Consider the following 16565-nt stretch of genomic DNA (forward strand, 5'->3'; position numbering starts at 1 on the left):
CATTCTGGGGTGAACTAAGGAATAGTTTTGATGGTTTAAGATAGGACCATGCAGTGGCAACTTGTATAAATACACTCGCCTTGGAAGGCGAGGGGAAATTACACTAAGTAGAATTGCTTTCGCAGAAATATGAGAAGTTAAGCTTCAAGATATAATGGGGAAGAAACATGGTCGAGTTATGAAAAATGATTTTCGCTGGTAGGGCAGAGCCAAAGAATTAGGGACGTTTCGGGGGTGCAACCAGGAAACACTCCTCCACACAGAGAGTGGTAGAAGTTTGGAATTCTCTTCCGTAAACAGCAACTGATGTGTGATTAAAACTGGGATTATTTTTCCGTGTTAGCCAAAGTCGTCAAAGGATATGGAGCAAAGGCAGGTAAATGGAGTTAGTCGGCCATGATCTCATTGCATGAAAGAACAGGCTCGTGGGGTCGAATGGCCGACTCCTGTTTTTCTGTGGGCAAGTCATACAGCAAACACTGCACACAGGATCCCACAACAGCCATAGATTAGCTGATCCATTAATTGAGAGAGGAATAACAACAGCTTTATCTGAGAACCTCCAAACGTGAATGACAGAGAAAGCACACAAAGCTTAAAGAAAGCTCTTTGCGGTACTCCACGCATTAAATAAAGGGTGTAACTAGAACATTCACCAATCAGGCTTTCTTCACCATGGAGAGGAATTGCTCTATTTCTTCCCATAAAATCCTACGGGTCAGATGTCGTTGTCCTTATTGGTCATTCACTAATATTACTCGCAAAAACACACACCAATACTAACTGTGCATCAGTTGACTCCTTGCTGAGGAAACTGTCCAAAGGCAACTGACAACTTCTAACACGTCGTCCAAGTGACAATTATTCATGGGTGATCCTGGCCAATGAATATTGGAGCAGTGGACATCACAACCAAGCCAAATTCTGCACTGGCTCACTTTGGATAGACATGTATTTCCAGCAGGGGCTGGAGCTATGAGATAGCAACTGGTTTTAATTGATTGGTTTTAATCCGGCAATGCTGCTGACTCAGCTAATTTTGGCAGCAATGGAGCTTGAGATTTGTTGGGCTGTGTGGTTCAGAGATCAATGGCTGGAACTTCCATCAGGGAGCTTAACAGATGGCCCAGGGCTATTAAAGCAGCACAAAGGGGAATTTTTTGCCATCTTTCCAGGAATTCTACCAATCCCCCACCAAAGTTATAGCTGCAGATGAGGGGTATTCCACAGAGATTCAGGGCGAGAGACTGCAACTGTACACAGTAAAGAGGGTAGCCCTACTATATATTTGATGCCCATTTTATTTTAGGCTCTTTGGACAAATATCAAGAATACGGCTACTCTTACATCAATGCGTGTCTTCATTTTCTATGAACAAAAGGTGCAAGGTGATACCCATTAGAGATTTCTCAACAAAAGAAATACCCAGGTGATAACTCAACCTCTTTTTTAAAGTCAGCTGGGGAGGTGAAGGGTGTGTTTATGTTTAGGTTAAAATACTCCCCTTGTGCTCCAGTGATATGGAGCAGCTCTGAATCCACTTTGTTCAATTATTTTATGTATTGTTTCAGTGAACAAACGGTACATTTTTCTGTCCGTAGTTCCTATTCGTATTTTCTACAGTTAACCGGCTTTAGCCTTGTTCCAAGGAAACATTTTTGTTGGTGACAGATATTCTTAGAAAACAGAAATTATGTGCCATTTTAAGTAACATGCAATTGGAGCCAATTTTAATCAAAACACTTTACACTGTAACATCCTTTTTGTCAACCTAACTTGGCAAGCTAATAACCAAAGCCTTTCAAAGAGGGAAAAGAACAAAAAAAAAGGAAGCTAGCTTTTCCTCGTGTGTAGTTTTCACGAAAACATAACAAATGGCTTGGTGAATTTAGAGCTCCGAGCAAAATTATGCGACATATAACTCTTGCGGCAGGACAAATATGCCAGAAGAGGCCATATTTGCGATTCTCATGGCATTTAGCTTCATGAAACTCCCACACAAACCAGTACTTCATAAAATCCAGAACATACTCTGCAGCATGGTGAGTGCTGGTGATATGGAGCAGTGACGAACGCAGCTCCGAATCCACTTTGGTCAATTCCTCAGTCTGAGTTAAGCCATGCCGGGAAGCGCTGAGTGGGGCTCTGCAATAACTCGGTCAGGGGAAGAAGAATAGGTAAGTGGGGAGTCAAACTTGGGCAATGTCAGAACGCCAGCTAAAGAAACGTCGGCAAATTGGCGGGAGCAGGCAAGTGAGGTGTACATGTCCAGCCCTCCCTGCCCTCAACGTCAACAAGACAAAGAATACGTGATGGAAGTACAAAAGTAGAACTTGCTGAATACCCGTATATTGATAAAGAAAAGTGTTCTGCACACCTCATTAGTTGGCTCTTGGCCACAGCTAATTTTGGAAGGTACAATCCTTCGCCATTAAGTTCTCTAATCCCCTGCTATTCACATAGATAAGAATTCACATAAACATTTTTCTTCACAAGCCCTCCAATAGCAAGGAGGCAGTTTGCAGACACTTTACCCCCTCCCAACTCCACCAGGATGTCCCCAGCTCAGCTGATGAAAGCCATGCTTGCAGCTCAAGCAAGGAGATTGTATGTGAGTTCAGCACTTGCGTTTCAAAAGGAATGACATAATTCTTGCTCGGACAACTTGGTAGAAATGAGTTAACGCTGTTTGCGGCAGGCCATCCCATTCAAGTAAGGCAAGGTGATGACAAGTCTTGCCACCCATCTGACCACAGTAGTTTGGGGCCAATGGCAAGACTCAAACCTGCAGAGATGGCTGTCATCAAACATAACAAAAATCCAGAGCCCAAACGGGTTGATGATGATACCATGGCAAAAATAAACTGATCTCAAAACAATAGCAAATTTACCTTGCCTTGCAGTCAAATCTATAAAATTCAAACGAGAGCAGAGGCGCTTGAAATTGTTTCTGCTCGTGACAGCAGAATGTACTCTTGGACAAGGGCAAAATGGCACGTTACAAAGCAAAGTCTTTAAACGTTCTTGCATTGTGCTCAACTGATTAATTAATAGAATTATAGAAGGAAGCCATTCGATCCATCGTTTCCATGCCAGCCCGCTCCAGCAAAATTTCACTTTCCAGATCTTGGTCCTCACATTGTAGATTACAAACGCATACCTGAGCACTGTACTTTCTAAATGTTATCCCAGCACCTTCTGATTGTAAAGCTTTCCCCTCTAATCCCCTCTGAACTTCCTACCCCTTAACCTAAATCACACCTCCCTGGTTTTGCACTCCTCAACCAAGGGGAATAGAGTTTTCGTATCCACTCTATCTCAGCACCCCCATAATTTTGTACATGGTAATTAGGTCTCCACTTAGCCTCCTCTTTTCCAACCCTAGCCCATTCAATCTTTCCTCATAATTAAAATTCTCCAATCCAGACAAGATCCTCGTAAATCTCCTCTGCGCCCTCTCTCGTTTGCAGTCACATCTTTCCTGCAGAGTGGTGAACACAACAGGAGCAGTACTCCAGCTGTGCCCAACTAGTGTTTTTTTTAAATTCCAGCGTAGCGTCCCAGCTCCCATATTCTATGCCTTGGCTAATGAAGGCAAGTATTCCATATGACATCTTGACCGCTTTACCTACCTGCCTGGCCACCCTCAGCATCCTGTGGACCATGTTCTCCCAGGTGCCTCTGTGCCTCTTACATTTCTCAGCGTGTTACCATCTATCTTAAGATGAACACAGGCAGTTCTCAGGTGGATCACTCGGTGAATTATCAACACCGCTGCAATAATTTGCATCACCTTGCACGAGAGAGGGAAAATGACCACCTACCACCTCTCTTCTAACTGTAGACAGTCTCAGTGTTGGGACAGAATCACAGATGTAGCGGTCATGCACCATCCAGATGGAGGAGGTTTTGCAATGGGAGAGGGTTTTTTTTTTAAAAGACATATTGAATAAAATCAACTCAATAAAAACATTTTGGTTTTGTTTTTAAAAAAACATTCAGAATTACAATACTTTTCCTACAAAAAAAAAGTGGAAATTTACAGCATGAATGATATTAAATTGCAGAATTGCAGCTCCAAGCAACAGCACTCACCCTCTCTAGGTCCTGCCGGAGGTGTGTAAAAAGCTGCAGACGCCTGAAGAGGACATCTTGTTCCTGCTTTGCCAGATTGTCCTCCTCGTCCTTTTTGGGGGTGAAGAGAGGCTTGTTGAAATTGCTCTTCCTCTTCCCTTTCCAGTACTGATAAACATAATCCACAAGTTCGTCAGCCAACTTCAGATGTTGGGACACCTCGGAGACGCTGACAAAGTTATAAAACTCGTCCTCCAGTTGCTGGAGTTTCTGTTTGCGGAGGCTGATCCTCTGGGCCTCCTCCTGGCTCTGGTCCATGCTGTCCAGGGCACTTTCCACAACGGCAGGTTGCTCCTGCACCTCCCCGCTGGCATAGCTCTTGTTCCCCTCGTCGGGTTCCTTACTGCTGTGCGTTGGGCAGTAGGATTTAAACTTCACTTCGTCGTTTTCTGCGAGGATAGTTTTCATTTCCAAATTGCGATCAAATGCGCAAGTCACATGGAAGGCTGTGCGGCAGTTTTTCACTGAACACTACAAACATATTGAAAATAAAAATCCAGTTACAATAGGAGAAGATATATTTCGCTGGAGAATACTGCAGCCCTTGTTCCTTTGAAATATTTATCTTCTACTTATGTATGAGGGAATGCCCAGTGAATCCCAATAGAAACTCCTTCACAACTTACTTCCTGCCAGAATGAAAGTGTAAACAAAAGCCCTAAAGGCACACACCATCCTGACTTGAAACTATATTGCTGTTCCTTCACTGCCCCGGTGTCAAAATTCTGGAATGCCCTCCCTGCCGGGTATACCGGCACCACATAACTTCAAGAAGACGGCTCCTCCACCACCTTCCTGGGGGCAAGTAGGTATGACCAATAAATGCTGACCTTTACACTGACACACACCTTCCAGGAACGCAAAAAAAAAAAAAAATTAGGGAGCTGGATCAGCCCAAGAAACCTTCGAAGATCAGAGGACAAGTTGAAATGTTTGCAACGGTGATATGGGATCCTTGGCTTTATGGATAGAGGCACAGAGTGCAAAAGTGAGGAAATAACGCGAAGCAGTCATAAATTACTGGTTAACTGGAGTGTTCTGTCCAGTTCCGGGCACCACAGTTGAGGCGGAATGTCAAGACCTTGAAAATGGTGTAGCGGAGGAGAATGGTTCAAGGAATGAGAAACTTCAGCTGTAAGAAAAGACTGGAGAAGTTGGAATTATTCTCCTTACCAGGGAAATGGTAAGCAGGAGATTTTAACAGAAATGGCCAAAGTAATGAGGGAGTCTTGATTGAGCAAATAAGGAGAAACAGTTTCTACTGGCCGGTGGATCAGTAACCCTGAATCACAGACTTGGAGTTAATTGGTTAAAGGGAGGGGAGGAGGAAAAATAGGCAGCACGGTCTTGTTTCCTGAAAAGCACTACCTGAAAGGATGGTGGCAACAGATTCAAAAGCAACTTGCTAAAACGATAAACGCATAATGGCAAAAAAAATGGGGAATTGGACAAATTAGAGATCTCTCTCTCAACGAGCTGTCAGAGGCTCGATGGGCCGAATGGTCTCCTTCTGTGCTGTACAATTTTTTAATTCTCTCTTCCCCCATACCTTCCTTGTGCAGAGCCCACCAAACAGAAGTGGCAAACTTATCCATACTCTCGGACTACTATGCATGCTAAAACTCGACCAATGTACTTTGAGCCATCTACCTAGCGCCTGTTTTTTTTTTTATCCATACGTGCCCTCTCCTTGATATTTCACTTTAAAAATATCACTGCAATGCGAGGTGTAACCATTTGTTAGTAATTCTACAACAGAAGTAATGTGCAGACCTATGTTTTACGTCTTGACTGAACACCTACTTAACTAATTCCACCTCCCTCTTGCCAGCTCCAAGCATTTTTCTGCCATCCAGAGACTCAAACATTTGTTGCTTCCTTCAAGAACGTTTTGACCATCATTCCCTCCTCTTCTTTTGATCATTTCCGGTATTCCCTTCCACCAGAATGGGATGAGACTGCAGTCCAGTAACGCCTCATCCATGTATCCATACTACCCCGCGAGGCTAGGCAATCAGTGCCGACAAGCTTTTCAATTGTGATGGGGGTGGGGTGAGGACAGAGAAGCTAAATTCTGATCCTGTGTTCACTGCTGCTCATACATCCGCACTCCAGAAAGCATTGTTCAACAATGATAAGAAGGGGCAGCACGGTGGCGCAGTGGGCTAGCCCTGCTGCCTCACGACGGCGAGGTCCCAGGTTCAATCCCGGCTCTGGATCACTGTCCGTATGGAGTTTGCACATTCTCCCCGTGTTTGCATGGGTTTCACCCCCACAACCCAAAGATGTGCAGACTGGGTGGATTGGCCAAGCTAAATTGCCTCTTAATTGGAAAAAATGAATTGGGTACTCTAAATTTAAAAAAAAACTATGATAACAAGCAGGAGCTTCTAGCCAAGAGGCACTGAAGCCAATTATACTGTCCAGAGACATAGCAGCTGAGAATAGACAACACCAGCTAATCACAAGATAAACTAACAGTCATCCAAAAATGCTGTAATTACTTAATATTCTTGACTCAATATCAGAAGAATTAAATGTAGCTCCCTCCCTTCTCTAACATTTTACAGCAGCATGAAGAATATTCAGGCTGGAGATTAGACCTCTTTCCATTTAAGGCAATTGGTGTCAGTGTCAAGCACTCTCAGGCGATAGGAGCCAGACACGGATGAAAGCTCCCTCTAATCTGCCCTAACGTGTTTCTGCTCCAACCTCAGGACACATATACCACAGCACCAGTGTGAACGTTTCTCCAGCGGCCACCATTATCAACTAGTGGTCTCTCAGTGATTGTCAGCTATTGTTGACAATGGGGAAATTCTGTGGTGTTGGCCCATGTCTACTGGGAACCAACCGTCTCAAGACTGCCCGAGTTCACTTTGCAAGGAATCATTAAAGCAGACTGAAAATACTTTCATCGCCCCTTTAAATTTTAAGGTGCTCTTAAAAAAAGGCCTTTACAGAGTTGCAGCGGCACTCAACAATGTGCATTAATTTTATCTTTGTTTTCTGCACTGGCCTGAGTACGTAGCCAGATTAATAATATAACTAAACTAAGTCAAAGCATTTTTAAGTAAGCAATCATGTTGTCCGGGAGTATTTGGAATGTAAACTATTTGAAGACCCAAATTTTTGACAACAAGGTAAAAATGTCATCCCATGTGGGAAGAGCCCAAAAGGCAACTTTGTCCGACAAAATAACAGATACCCAGCAGCAGGATCCATTATCTCAAAATCAACACTGTTTTATTGGGCAGGAAAACAAAGAGAGCATTTTATTACTTTAAATGTTTCGAATCTGAACCATTATCATCCTCTAGCTGCTGGAGTAGCAAACCAAGCCCGTATAAAAATGGGCATTGAGTTAACCTTTGGCCGCCAGCAGGGTTGTTAATTAAGATTGTTTTGAGTACGCAGCTGCAGTGACAATACAAGTCATAAATCAGAAAAAGTATTCGCTATTCAGGGAAAATGGCTGAATAAGATAGTGACTTAAAATGTGACTGAACCGTAATGACCAACTCCAATCAATAGTCTACTGTACTGAGGAATGGCAGAGAGCAGTTTGATCAAAGGGCCTTGACTGATGTTCTCTCTTTCTGATTTATCTGTTGATCCCCTATTCCCTGCTATACAACAGTTTCACTCCTGGATCTAGAGTGAAGTAAAAAGCAGAGCAGGTAAGGTAAGTAAAAATAGGGGAATACCTAGGCAATAGTGATCACATTATTGTACCATTTAAGATAACAACTGAGAAGGACATAAGCATGATGAAGACGGGGCAATAATTCGGAAAGAAAATTATATCGAGAATAAAACTTGGCAAAATGAAATGGGAAACAATACTGGGAGGCAATGGGAAACATTAAAGCCAGGAAAAATTTATTCCGAGAGAGCACTTTGGCAGACCTTTAACAATTCGTTAGAGAAAACTGTAGTGCCAGAGGACTGGCAAATAACTAATATTATACCCATATTTAAAAAGGGAGGCAAACATATCCAAGGAACGAAATACTAATGAAAAATTAATGAAATCCCAACAAAGGGAGAAAAACCATTTCAGAACCAAAAATACAACACTGAGTATTCAACTTGGATTTCTAAAGGGAAAAACTTGCACAACCAAACTGACTGAATTCTTTGAAGAATTAGCAGAGAGATAATAGTGTAGATGTGCTATGTCTAGATTTTGCTCAGACTTTTAATAAGATACCACATATTAGACTGCTGAATTAGGACAGAGCTTGCGAAGTCAGGGGATAAGTAGCGGAATAGATAGGTAGGTTCCTGCAAGACAGGAAACAGACAGCAGAATGTGTGCCAGGAGGTGGAAAGTGGAGTTTCACAAGGTCAGTGCTGGGACCCCCAGCTGCTCACAATTTATATTAATGATTTAAAAGTTTGGAAGGAAGGAAAAACACAATTTCTAAATTTGCAGACAACAGCAAATTGGAAGTGATGGTCAAAGCTGTGGAACATTGCAACAAACTACAAGAAGACATAAGTTAACTTGCAGAATGGGCAAATCGACATAGGTGAGTATGGGATATTTTGAAAAGAAAAGTGAGGCCATCGCTTGGGAAATAGAATGTAAGCGGAATAAAGGAACAAAGGGTTCTGGGCCTACAAAGGCACAAATCATTAAACTTTACAATGCAGGTCAGCAGGCCATTACAAAAGAAAGCACTGGAGGTTATTGCCAGAGGGTTAGAATGGAAAGGTAGAGAGGTTATGCAACAACTGTATCAAACCTTGGTGAAACCAGATTTGGGAGTGCTGTGTGCAGTTCTGGGTTGGCAGATTATAAAAAAGACATGGAGATACTGGAAAGGGTGCAAACCGATTCACAATAAACATACCACATCTCCCATCAGGGGTGCAATCTAATGAAGGTCCTTTAAACTATGAAAGATTTTGATGGAGTAGACATATTGTTGTCAGCTGTTAGGGAGAGCATAACTGGAGGTCATCAATATGAGTGTGTGACCAGGGAATTAAATAGGGAATTCCAAATAAATTTATCTACACAGAGAGTGGTGAGAAACTTACTACCAGAGGGAGAGGGTGAGGTCAATCATAGAATCCATACAGTGCAGTAGGAGGACATTCGGATATCGAGTCAGCACCGACCCTTAGAAAGATCACCCTACCCAAGCCCAAACCCCACCCTATTCCTGCAACCCCACCGTAAGGGGAAATTTAGCATATCCAATCCACCTAACTTGCACATCTTTGGACTGTGGGAGGAAACCGGAGCACCCAGAGGAAACCCACGCAGACACGGGGACAACGTGCAACCACCGCACAGTCATGCAAGGTCGGAATCAAACCTGGGTGCCTGGCACTGTGAGGCTGCAGTGCTAACCATTGCACCACCGTGCTGCCCAAAATCGCATAGATAGATTTAAGGGCAAGCCAGATAAGAGGATGAGGGAAGACGGGAATAGAGGGTTGTACTGATATAGCTGGATGTGGGAGAATGGGCCGAGGCTCAAGTGAAGCACAAACTCCAGTATGGATTTATTGGGCTGAATGGTCTGGTTCTGTGCTGCATATTCATTGTAGATATATCAAACTGCAAAGATCAATTTGCTGATATATTAAACGACACAAAACAATACAAGTGCCTGTATTTTTCCCACTGGATAAAACTGGCAGTACTGCTACAATCCTCAGACAAGTATGTTTGTTCTGGGCTCCCTCGACAGCTCTGTGATGTGGTTCTGAACCATTCAGTCCTGGAATATCCCAGGTTCAATCTTCAAGTGGCAGAGAATTAGCCAACCTCAAACTGAGTAGCAATATCCTGTGGCCACTTGTTTCTGAACTCTAGTTAAGGTCAGTTTCCCTCCTAGTCGCTGTCAGATGCTGGAAATGCGGACGTAAGAATGACAAGATCAAGTCTGGGCGTGATGGCCTGTAACACTCTTGCCTGGGTACACATATCAAGATGGTCCATATTCATTCTAATATCTTTCATTCTTTATTTGTGAAGAGAATTTAACTGTACAATGTGAATCGGTTCAATAAAAATGTTTCTAAAACACTTATTCGGCATTTCACTAAACCAATCCATTGCTTCTCTCATAACTAATACAGCCAGATCGATATGACACACATTTAATTATTTCTGTCTATCTCAGGCTTCAATGTACAATAACTCTCTCCTCACTTATTGGGATTTTGGGCGGGATTCTCCGGTGTCGCAGCCCGGTGTTTCTCGGCGGAGCGCCATTCACTGAGGGCGGGACTCGACACCCGCCTCGTCGATGAGATTTCCAGCTGAAGCCACACCAAGCCGCCGGAAAACCCGTGGGCGGGGAAGCACGGGCGGCGGGAAAAGAGAATCCCAACAGCCGGAGAATTCCAGCCTTTTATCTCTTATTAATTCAGGAGTTACGTGACACGATTACTTGAGGAACTGCTACAAAGTAATTATGTGAATGCGTTCCAAACCTGTATGCAGGCTCCAGTCTTCTCGCTACACAAGCTGCACACTAACGCCCATCTGCTGGCAGGGACATGCGAGACCTTTGTTATGGGCTCCATCTTTTCTGGGCAGCCTATGCTAACCTAAAAGGAGTAAGCAAAAGTTTTGTGAAGCAAACCAGGTTGATTTTCTTTTTCCGTCAACGTCACAAGTAAACGAGCATAATTACAGGTGCAATGCAGTTAGTTCACAGGCACGGGATGCACTGGTTTTATCTGAATGTCAACAGTTGTTTCACTGGTAAGCATCTTATTCGTCAGAATTCAAAATCTGAGCCACATCTCCAGAGGATAAAACGGAAATGGGGCCGGGGGGGGGGGGGGGGGGGGGGGGGGGGGGGAGGAAGGTCCATCTTGGTTTCAGCTTCTGACATTGGGCTAAATCGCTGGCTTTGAAAGCCGGCCAAGGCAGGACAGCAGCACGGTTCAATTCCCGTACTAGCCTCCCCGAACAGGCGCCGGAATGTGGCAACTAGGGGCTTTTCACAGTAACTTCATTGGAGCCTACTCGTGACAATAAGCGATTTTCATTTCATTTTCATTTTGGGCGGAACCTTCCAGTCCCATCAGGAGCAGGAAGCTTGACAGGCAGTTAAGCCTGATTTGGGGCGAGCCCAAAAACCCTTTTCCCGGTGGCGGGATGAACTTTAGGAATTAAGTTCTCGGGCCTTCAAAGGCCGGTTGGACTTCCCGATGAACAATGACGGGAAGTATTTTTGCATGCATTAGCGTATCGTGCATGCTTTTTAAAAGGCCACCTCGACAGAATTAAGTTCCCCGCCAGCGAGAAATTCTGATGTTCACTTTTACGGATGCATATAAATACTGTGCACCCGGTACGGTCGAGGTCTCCCCTGACTAATGGTGAGTTGCCGCTGCATTGTCCTCTTTGGCGGGTCTGTTGATGTAAACTTGGGAAAGGGTGGTGGCAGTGCAAGCTACACGGAAAATGACCGAGGAAGGAGGCAAGGGATAGCATGGATAATCGGAGCAGTGGCCAGACAAGTGGAAGGGATAGTGCAGCCTGTTGGGTGCCTTTTGAATATGGCACCCGAATCTTCCACCCCACGAGCTAATGGCGGGTCGGTGACTTGCTGGAGGCCACCACCATGAGAAGTGGCGAGCTTCTGGCAGATGCAGAGTTAATGAGCTAAACAGCACAAGATCACACGTGGTTAGCTGTCCCACCCCACAACGGAAACCATTGCCAATTCCGCGCCCGCCCACAGAACATCAGTTCAGAATGGAAGATTCCGGCCTGTAATTTTGGATATAGTCCAATTGGAATTATACATTTTTACTAGACTAAACGTACCACCATGTCCGTGGCAGCCACCATTCTTCTGACTGTAAAGGCAAATGTTTGCTTCTACTCAAGCTCGTCTCTTAGCCACAAAGAAACATTTACAAATACCAGAATGTTGGCAAATGTGCAGATGTGTATCTCAGAAAAAGGAACTTACGTTATATATTTTTAAGAACAGCAGTAAGCACTAAAAAGAAAATTTCAAGATGCAGACAGACTCCCTGGCTCCAGCCAGCCCTATATTCTGCACCCTCGTGGATTGTGAAATAGCTGGGAATTGATGCCTCCAATTGCTCAGACCTGGATCCTACCTCTAAGCATGACAGAGGCTGAGTTGCCGTCGTGCAAGCTGATACTAACCCGGGGCGCAAGAAGAATTTTTATAAGTACCACCGCAGCCAGGGAGCGTGGAGCAGACGGAGAGATAACTTTCAGTCTCTGTCGTACCATCCAGGAGTTGCTGGTTAGAGGCTGGGTCCCTCTCTACAGAAAGAATGGAAACAGGACAGCGGCTTCGCTCCGGCCCCTTTTGAATGCTTCAGGTGGTTGCACCTGTACAGTGGAAACTGGACACTTGCTGCCTGCCATTGTCTTGCCTGGGGATCGGTGCATTAATGAACACAAAAGATAAAATAATTGTGGGGAAAACAAAGTTCCTGATGCGCTTAGTGTGGCATTTTAACTAGATACTATTACAAATACTGCCCCTTCTCCAGAAACTGCTGAGAGTTCTTGACCCACCAAGAATCCATGCTGATGTGCATGGCAGATAATTTGCTGAGGAACTATGGATTCAAATTCCTGAACAATTCCAAGTTCACCTATCGCTAAAATCATGAATGACCTCAAAAGCAAACCTCTGGTCAGATTGTGCCCTCCTCATAAGATACCTGACAATAACTTTAATTTAGCGTGTACAATGTGAATCGGTTCAATAAAAATGTTTCTAAAACACTTACACATTAATTTGGCAATTTAGCGTGGCCAATCCGCCTACCCTGCACATCTTTGGGTTGTGCGTGTGAGACCCACACAGACTCGGGGAGAATGTGCAAACTCCACACGGACAGTGAATCGGGGCCGGGATCGAAGCCGGGTCCTCGGTGCCGTGAGGCTGCAGTGCTAACCACTGCGCCACCGTGCCGCCCTTACCTGACAATAACTTGATTGTATCTAGTCACAAGCTTCGCTGTGTCAGTCACAAAGGTTTAAATGAAATGATGTGGTGAACTTTACCGTATGAGGAAATGGAACAGAGGATTGCTAACTTGGAGAGAAGGTTGTTGACAAGTCCCTATTCTTGCTTTTCTCACCTTTCCCTCTTCTGCAGCGCTCCAGGTAAATCGTAAGAGACGTGCTCCCTAATTCTATCAATCACAATCTATAGTCAGGGTCAAAGGATTGGGTAAAGTTACCCAGAAGAGCGAGGATGTATTTATTAGCCCACAAGGGTACTAGGAAACTGGAGCAATTTGCTTCCTTTCATTCTGTCTCTGTGATTTGTGATTCTGAAACAGCCAACAATAAAAGGGCCATCACACTTTTAATTAAGAGCAAATTTTACTATGAAAATAAAATACCCTTATTAAAAATTATTTTATTAGTCTATGAGCCGAATGGAACTTTTAGCGGTGAAACTGGCAACATGCAGCGCGTATCAATGTAGGATTCCCGAAATCTTCAAACATTAAAAACGACTGAACCACTTCTGCCACACACTCAGTACTTTTTTAAAAACTCTTGGTCGTTGCAGAAGTGATCATTTTATTGCTATATCAAAAGCATAACTTTAATGGTGTCTGCTTGAACTACTTTCTCATCAGAGCACACAGTTTTTTCATTTAAAGGAAAGAGACGACCTACCATAGAATCCAACAAGGACAATGCTGAGTGCAATGAAATGTTTTGTGCCTCACCTCAGGGATCCATAAAGCGCAACTAACGTGAACCCACTTTGTCCCACTGCGGGTGGGCTTCATCGCTCCAGCTTTCTTGGGGCAAAGCAAACACTTGGGCTGGACACCAAGTGCACACGTCCGACATAGCCAACTGCCTTCCGGAACCTTCAGAATTCCATAACATGCCTGTCATAAATGAGCAACGGTGTACTCGTTACACAGGGTATGATAAGAATCTGCCAAAATTCCAGCCCTCTATGATCGGATGCAATCAGCAGTAAATCAGTTATATGTTGCATGGAAAGTCCAAGTCACCACAATTAATAAATGTGGCTGTGTGTGTAGCTCATCAGGGCACATTAGCATGCATTTATAAGCATATAAAATGCTTCCTAGTCCATTTCTACTGCTTCGAACCAAAGCACAGCAGGGCACAAATTCCCTTCGCTGAAGGTTAAATTACACTGTGTTAGAAGATCATCTCCCAGTTCTGATAATCGTCTACTGGCCCTCACTTAATCACGCTCAGCTTTCTATTTTTGGAACGTCAGATAAAATAAACATATTGTTCTTCAGCTCTGAAAATAGCTCCTCTAGTTGTTTTGTCCAACAGACATGTGTACACAACAACATGCGCATATACAACCTCATTACAAACAGTACAACTGCGCCACTATCGGTAAAAGAGCATGAGCAAATTTGAGCGATGCTGTGTCTGTGGCTCAGCAGTGAAACTGGAGGGTGTCTAATTACAGTTAAAGGTTACAGAGGGTGACTCTCGTGTGGAGCTGTCTCATTCTAAAATAACTTGACGATAACCCTCACAACATAAATTGGGAATGCCAAATGGCAAAGACTTAAAATGCATAACTGCTTCCTGACTCAGTGTGTCACAGATCAGGCCAAAACAGGGAGCTTTGTTGTACATGTGGCTCCAATGTGTGGACCAGACAGGCAAGTGAGTAGGCGTAGTGGAAATATAAGGGGATAGTGACCAGAGCGCAATTATTTGTAATTTAATCCGGGAAATGGTCAGGAAGGTAACCAAACCCGAGTACATTACACCAGGTGGGAGGGCTACAGGAATACGAAGACAGAAATTTGTAACAGACATGAGGAGTCCATGATTCATAAGATTAATCTTATGATGATAAACGAATTAGACATTCTTCAAAATCATCAGGGCCTCAATTTTTCGGATGGCAGGGGCTTGACTCCTCGCTCCAATGAGCATTGATTGGCAGCAGGAAGGACTTTCATCTGCATTTGGAAGATGGAGCACTGCCAGCTAATCAGGTTGGACAACAGTTCTCCAACCCCTCCAGATACAGCGCTGCAGTGGCCAGAAGAGGCACTGCTGCGTTGTGCCTGGAAATAAGCGTTGGGGGCTGGTGTGAAATTATGTTATGATTAGCAGGACAACTGGGACGATGGAAAATTCGTTTAAAAAATCCGAAATCCCAGACCTAAACACCAATGATTTATCGGAGGGGGGGGACTTTAACTGCATACAGGGCCCGACAATGGACAGATCCAACCCTAGGACAGTAACCAAGTCAAGTATGGCACAAGAATTGAACGCCTTTATGGAGCATATTGCGGAGAGGGGGGGGGTTAATCCATGGAGGTTCAACCATACCCAAGAAAAAAGGAATTCTTCTTCTTCTCCCACGTTCGCAAGGCCTATTCACGCAGAGACTATTTTGTCGTAGGGAAAAGCGTGGTTCCAGGGGTAACAAAGGCGGAATACTCCGTGATTATAATCTCCGACCATGCGCCACGTTACATGGACGTGAGGTTGGAGAAGGGCTGGGCCCAACGCCCTCCCCCCCACACCCCACCCCCCAATGGAGGATGGACGCAGCTGTCCTCGTCGATAAGAAATTCTGTACAAAGATAACCCAAGCCATCGACAGTTATGTAACCTGCAACCAGAACGTGGAGGCCACCCTCCATGTTCTGGGAGGCACTGAAGGCGGTGATCAGGGGAAAAATCGTAGCTTACAGGGCCCTGAGGGACAGGAAAGAAAGGGCAGCCAAACATTTCCATACTGGAGGTGGATCGGCGGGCACTCCACGGCCCCATCCATGGAATTGCTGGAAGAGAGGAAAAGACTGCTGTTGGAATTAGAGCTGCTCTCCGCAAGGAAGGCAGTCCACCAGCTCCGCCAGGTGAGGAGGGAGGGCGGGGGGCTTCTACGAACATGGAGACATGGCCAGTTGCATGCTGGCACATCAGCTAAGAAAACAAGCAGCTGGGAAAGAGATAATGCAAGTTAGGGACAGAAAGGGTAGAACGGGAGCAGTCCCAGACGAGGTTTGAAAAACCTTTACTGAGGATTTTATACCTCCGAATACCCGGAGGGGAACTTAGTGATGGAACAATACCTCGACAGACTAGATATACCGGTGGGGAAACAAGGCTGGAAGCATCACTAGAGCTGGGCAAAATCATGGAATGCATTAACTTCACACAGCCAGGGAAAGCGCCGAGACTGGCTAGGTTCCCGGTAGACTTCTACAAACCATTTGCAGCAGTGCTGGCCCTGCTCTTGCGGGAGATGTTTAATAACTCACTGTCAAAGAGGGCCCCGTGCTGGCACTGGACTCGATCACATTGATCCCCAAAAAGGACAAATATCCGACAGTGTGGAGCATATAGGCCCACCTCTCTCCTAAACACCGATGCAAAAGTCCTAGCGAAAGCTCTGGCGAGGCACCTGGAGAGCTGCCTGCCA

General features: G+C 44.6%; 1 protein-coding gene across 6 annotated transcripts in view; it reads right to left on the reverse strand.

The window, feature by feature from the left end:
• Positions 1-16565, reverse strand: part of jade1 (jade family PHD finger 1) — a 156287-nt gene that overhangs the window by 18153 nt on the left and 121569 nt on the right. For 5 of the 6 annotated variants that reach the window (XM_038792525.1, XM_038792526.1, XM_038792523.1 and 2 more), the window contains 3 exons: positions 13846-14013; positions 10591-10707; positions 4096-4605 (listed from right to left, as the gene is read on the reverse strand). In XM_038792525.1, coding sequence (XP_038648453.1) covers positions 4096-4605; positions 10591-10707; positions 13846-14013 — 795 coding nt within the window. The remainder of the gene's footprint in view (positions 1-4095; positions 4606-10590; positions 10708-13845; positions 14014-16565) is intronic. The other variant, XM_038792529.1, reaches the window with a different exon arrangement.

This window comes from Scyliorhinus canicula, chromosome 3, assembly GCF_902713615.1.
Source record: "Scyliorhinus canicula chromosome 3, sScyCan1.1, whole genome shotgun sequence".
Taxonomy (NCBI): Eukaryota; Metazoa; Chordata; class Chondrichthyes; order Carcharhiniformes; family Scyliorhinidae; genus Scyliorhinus; species Scyliorhinus canicula.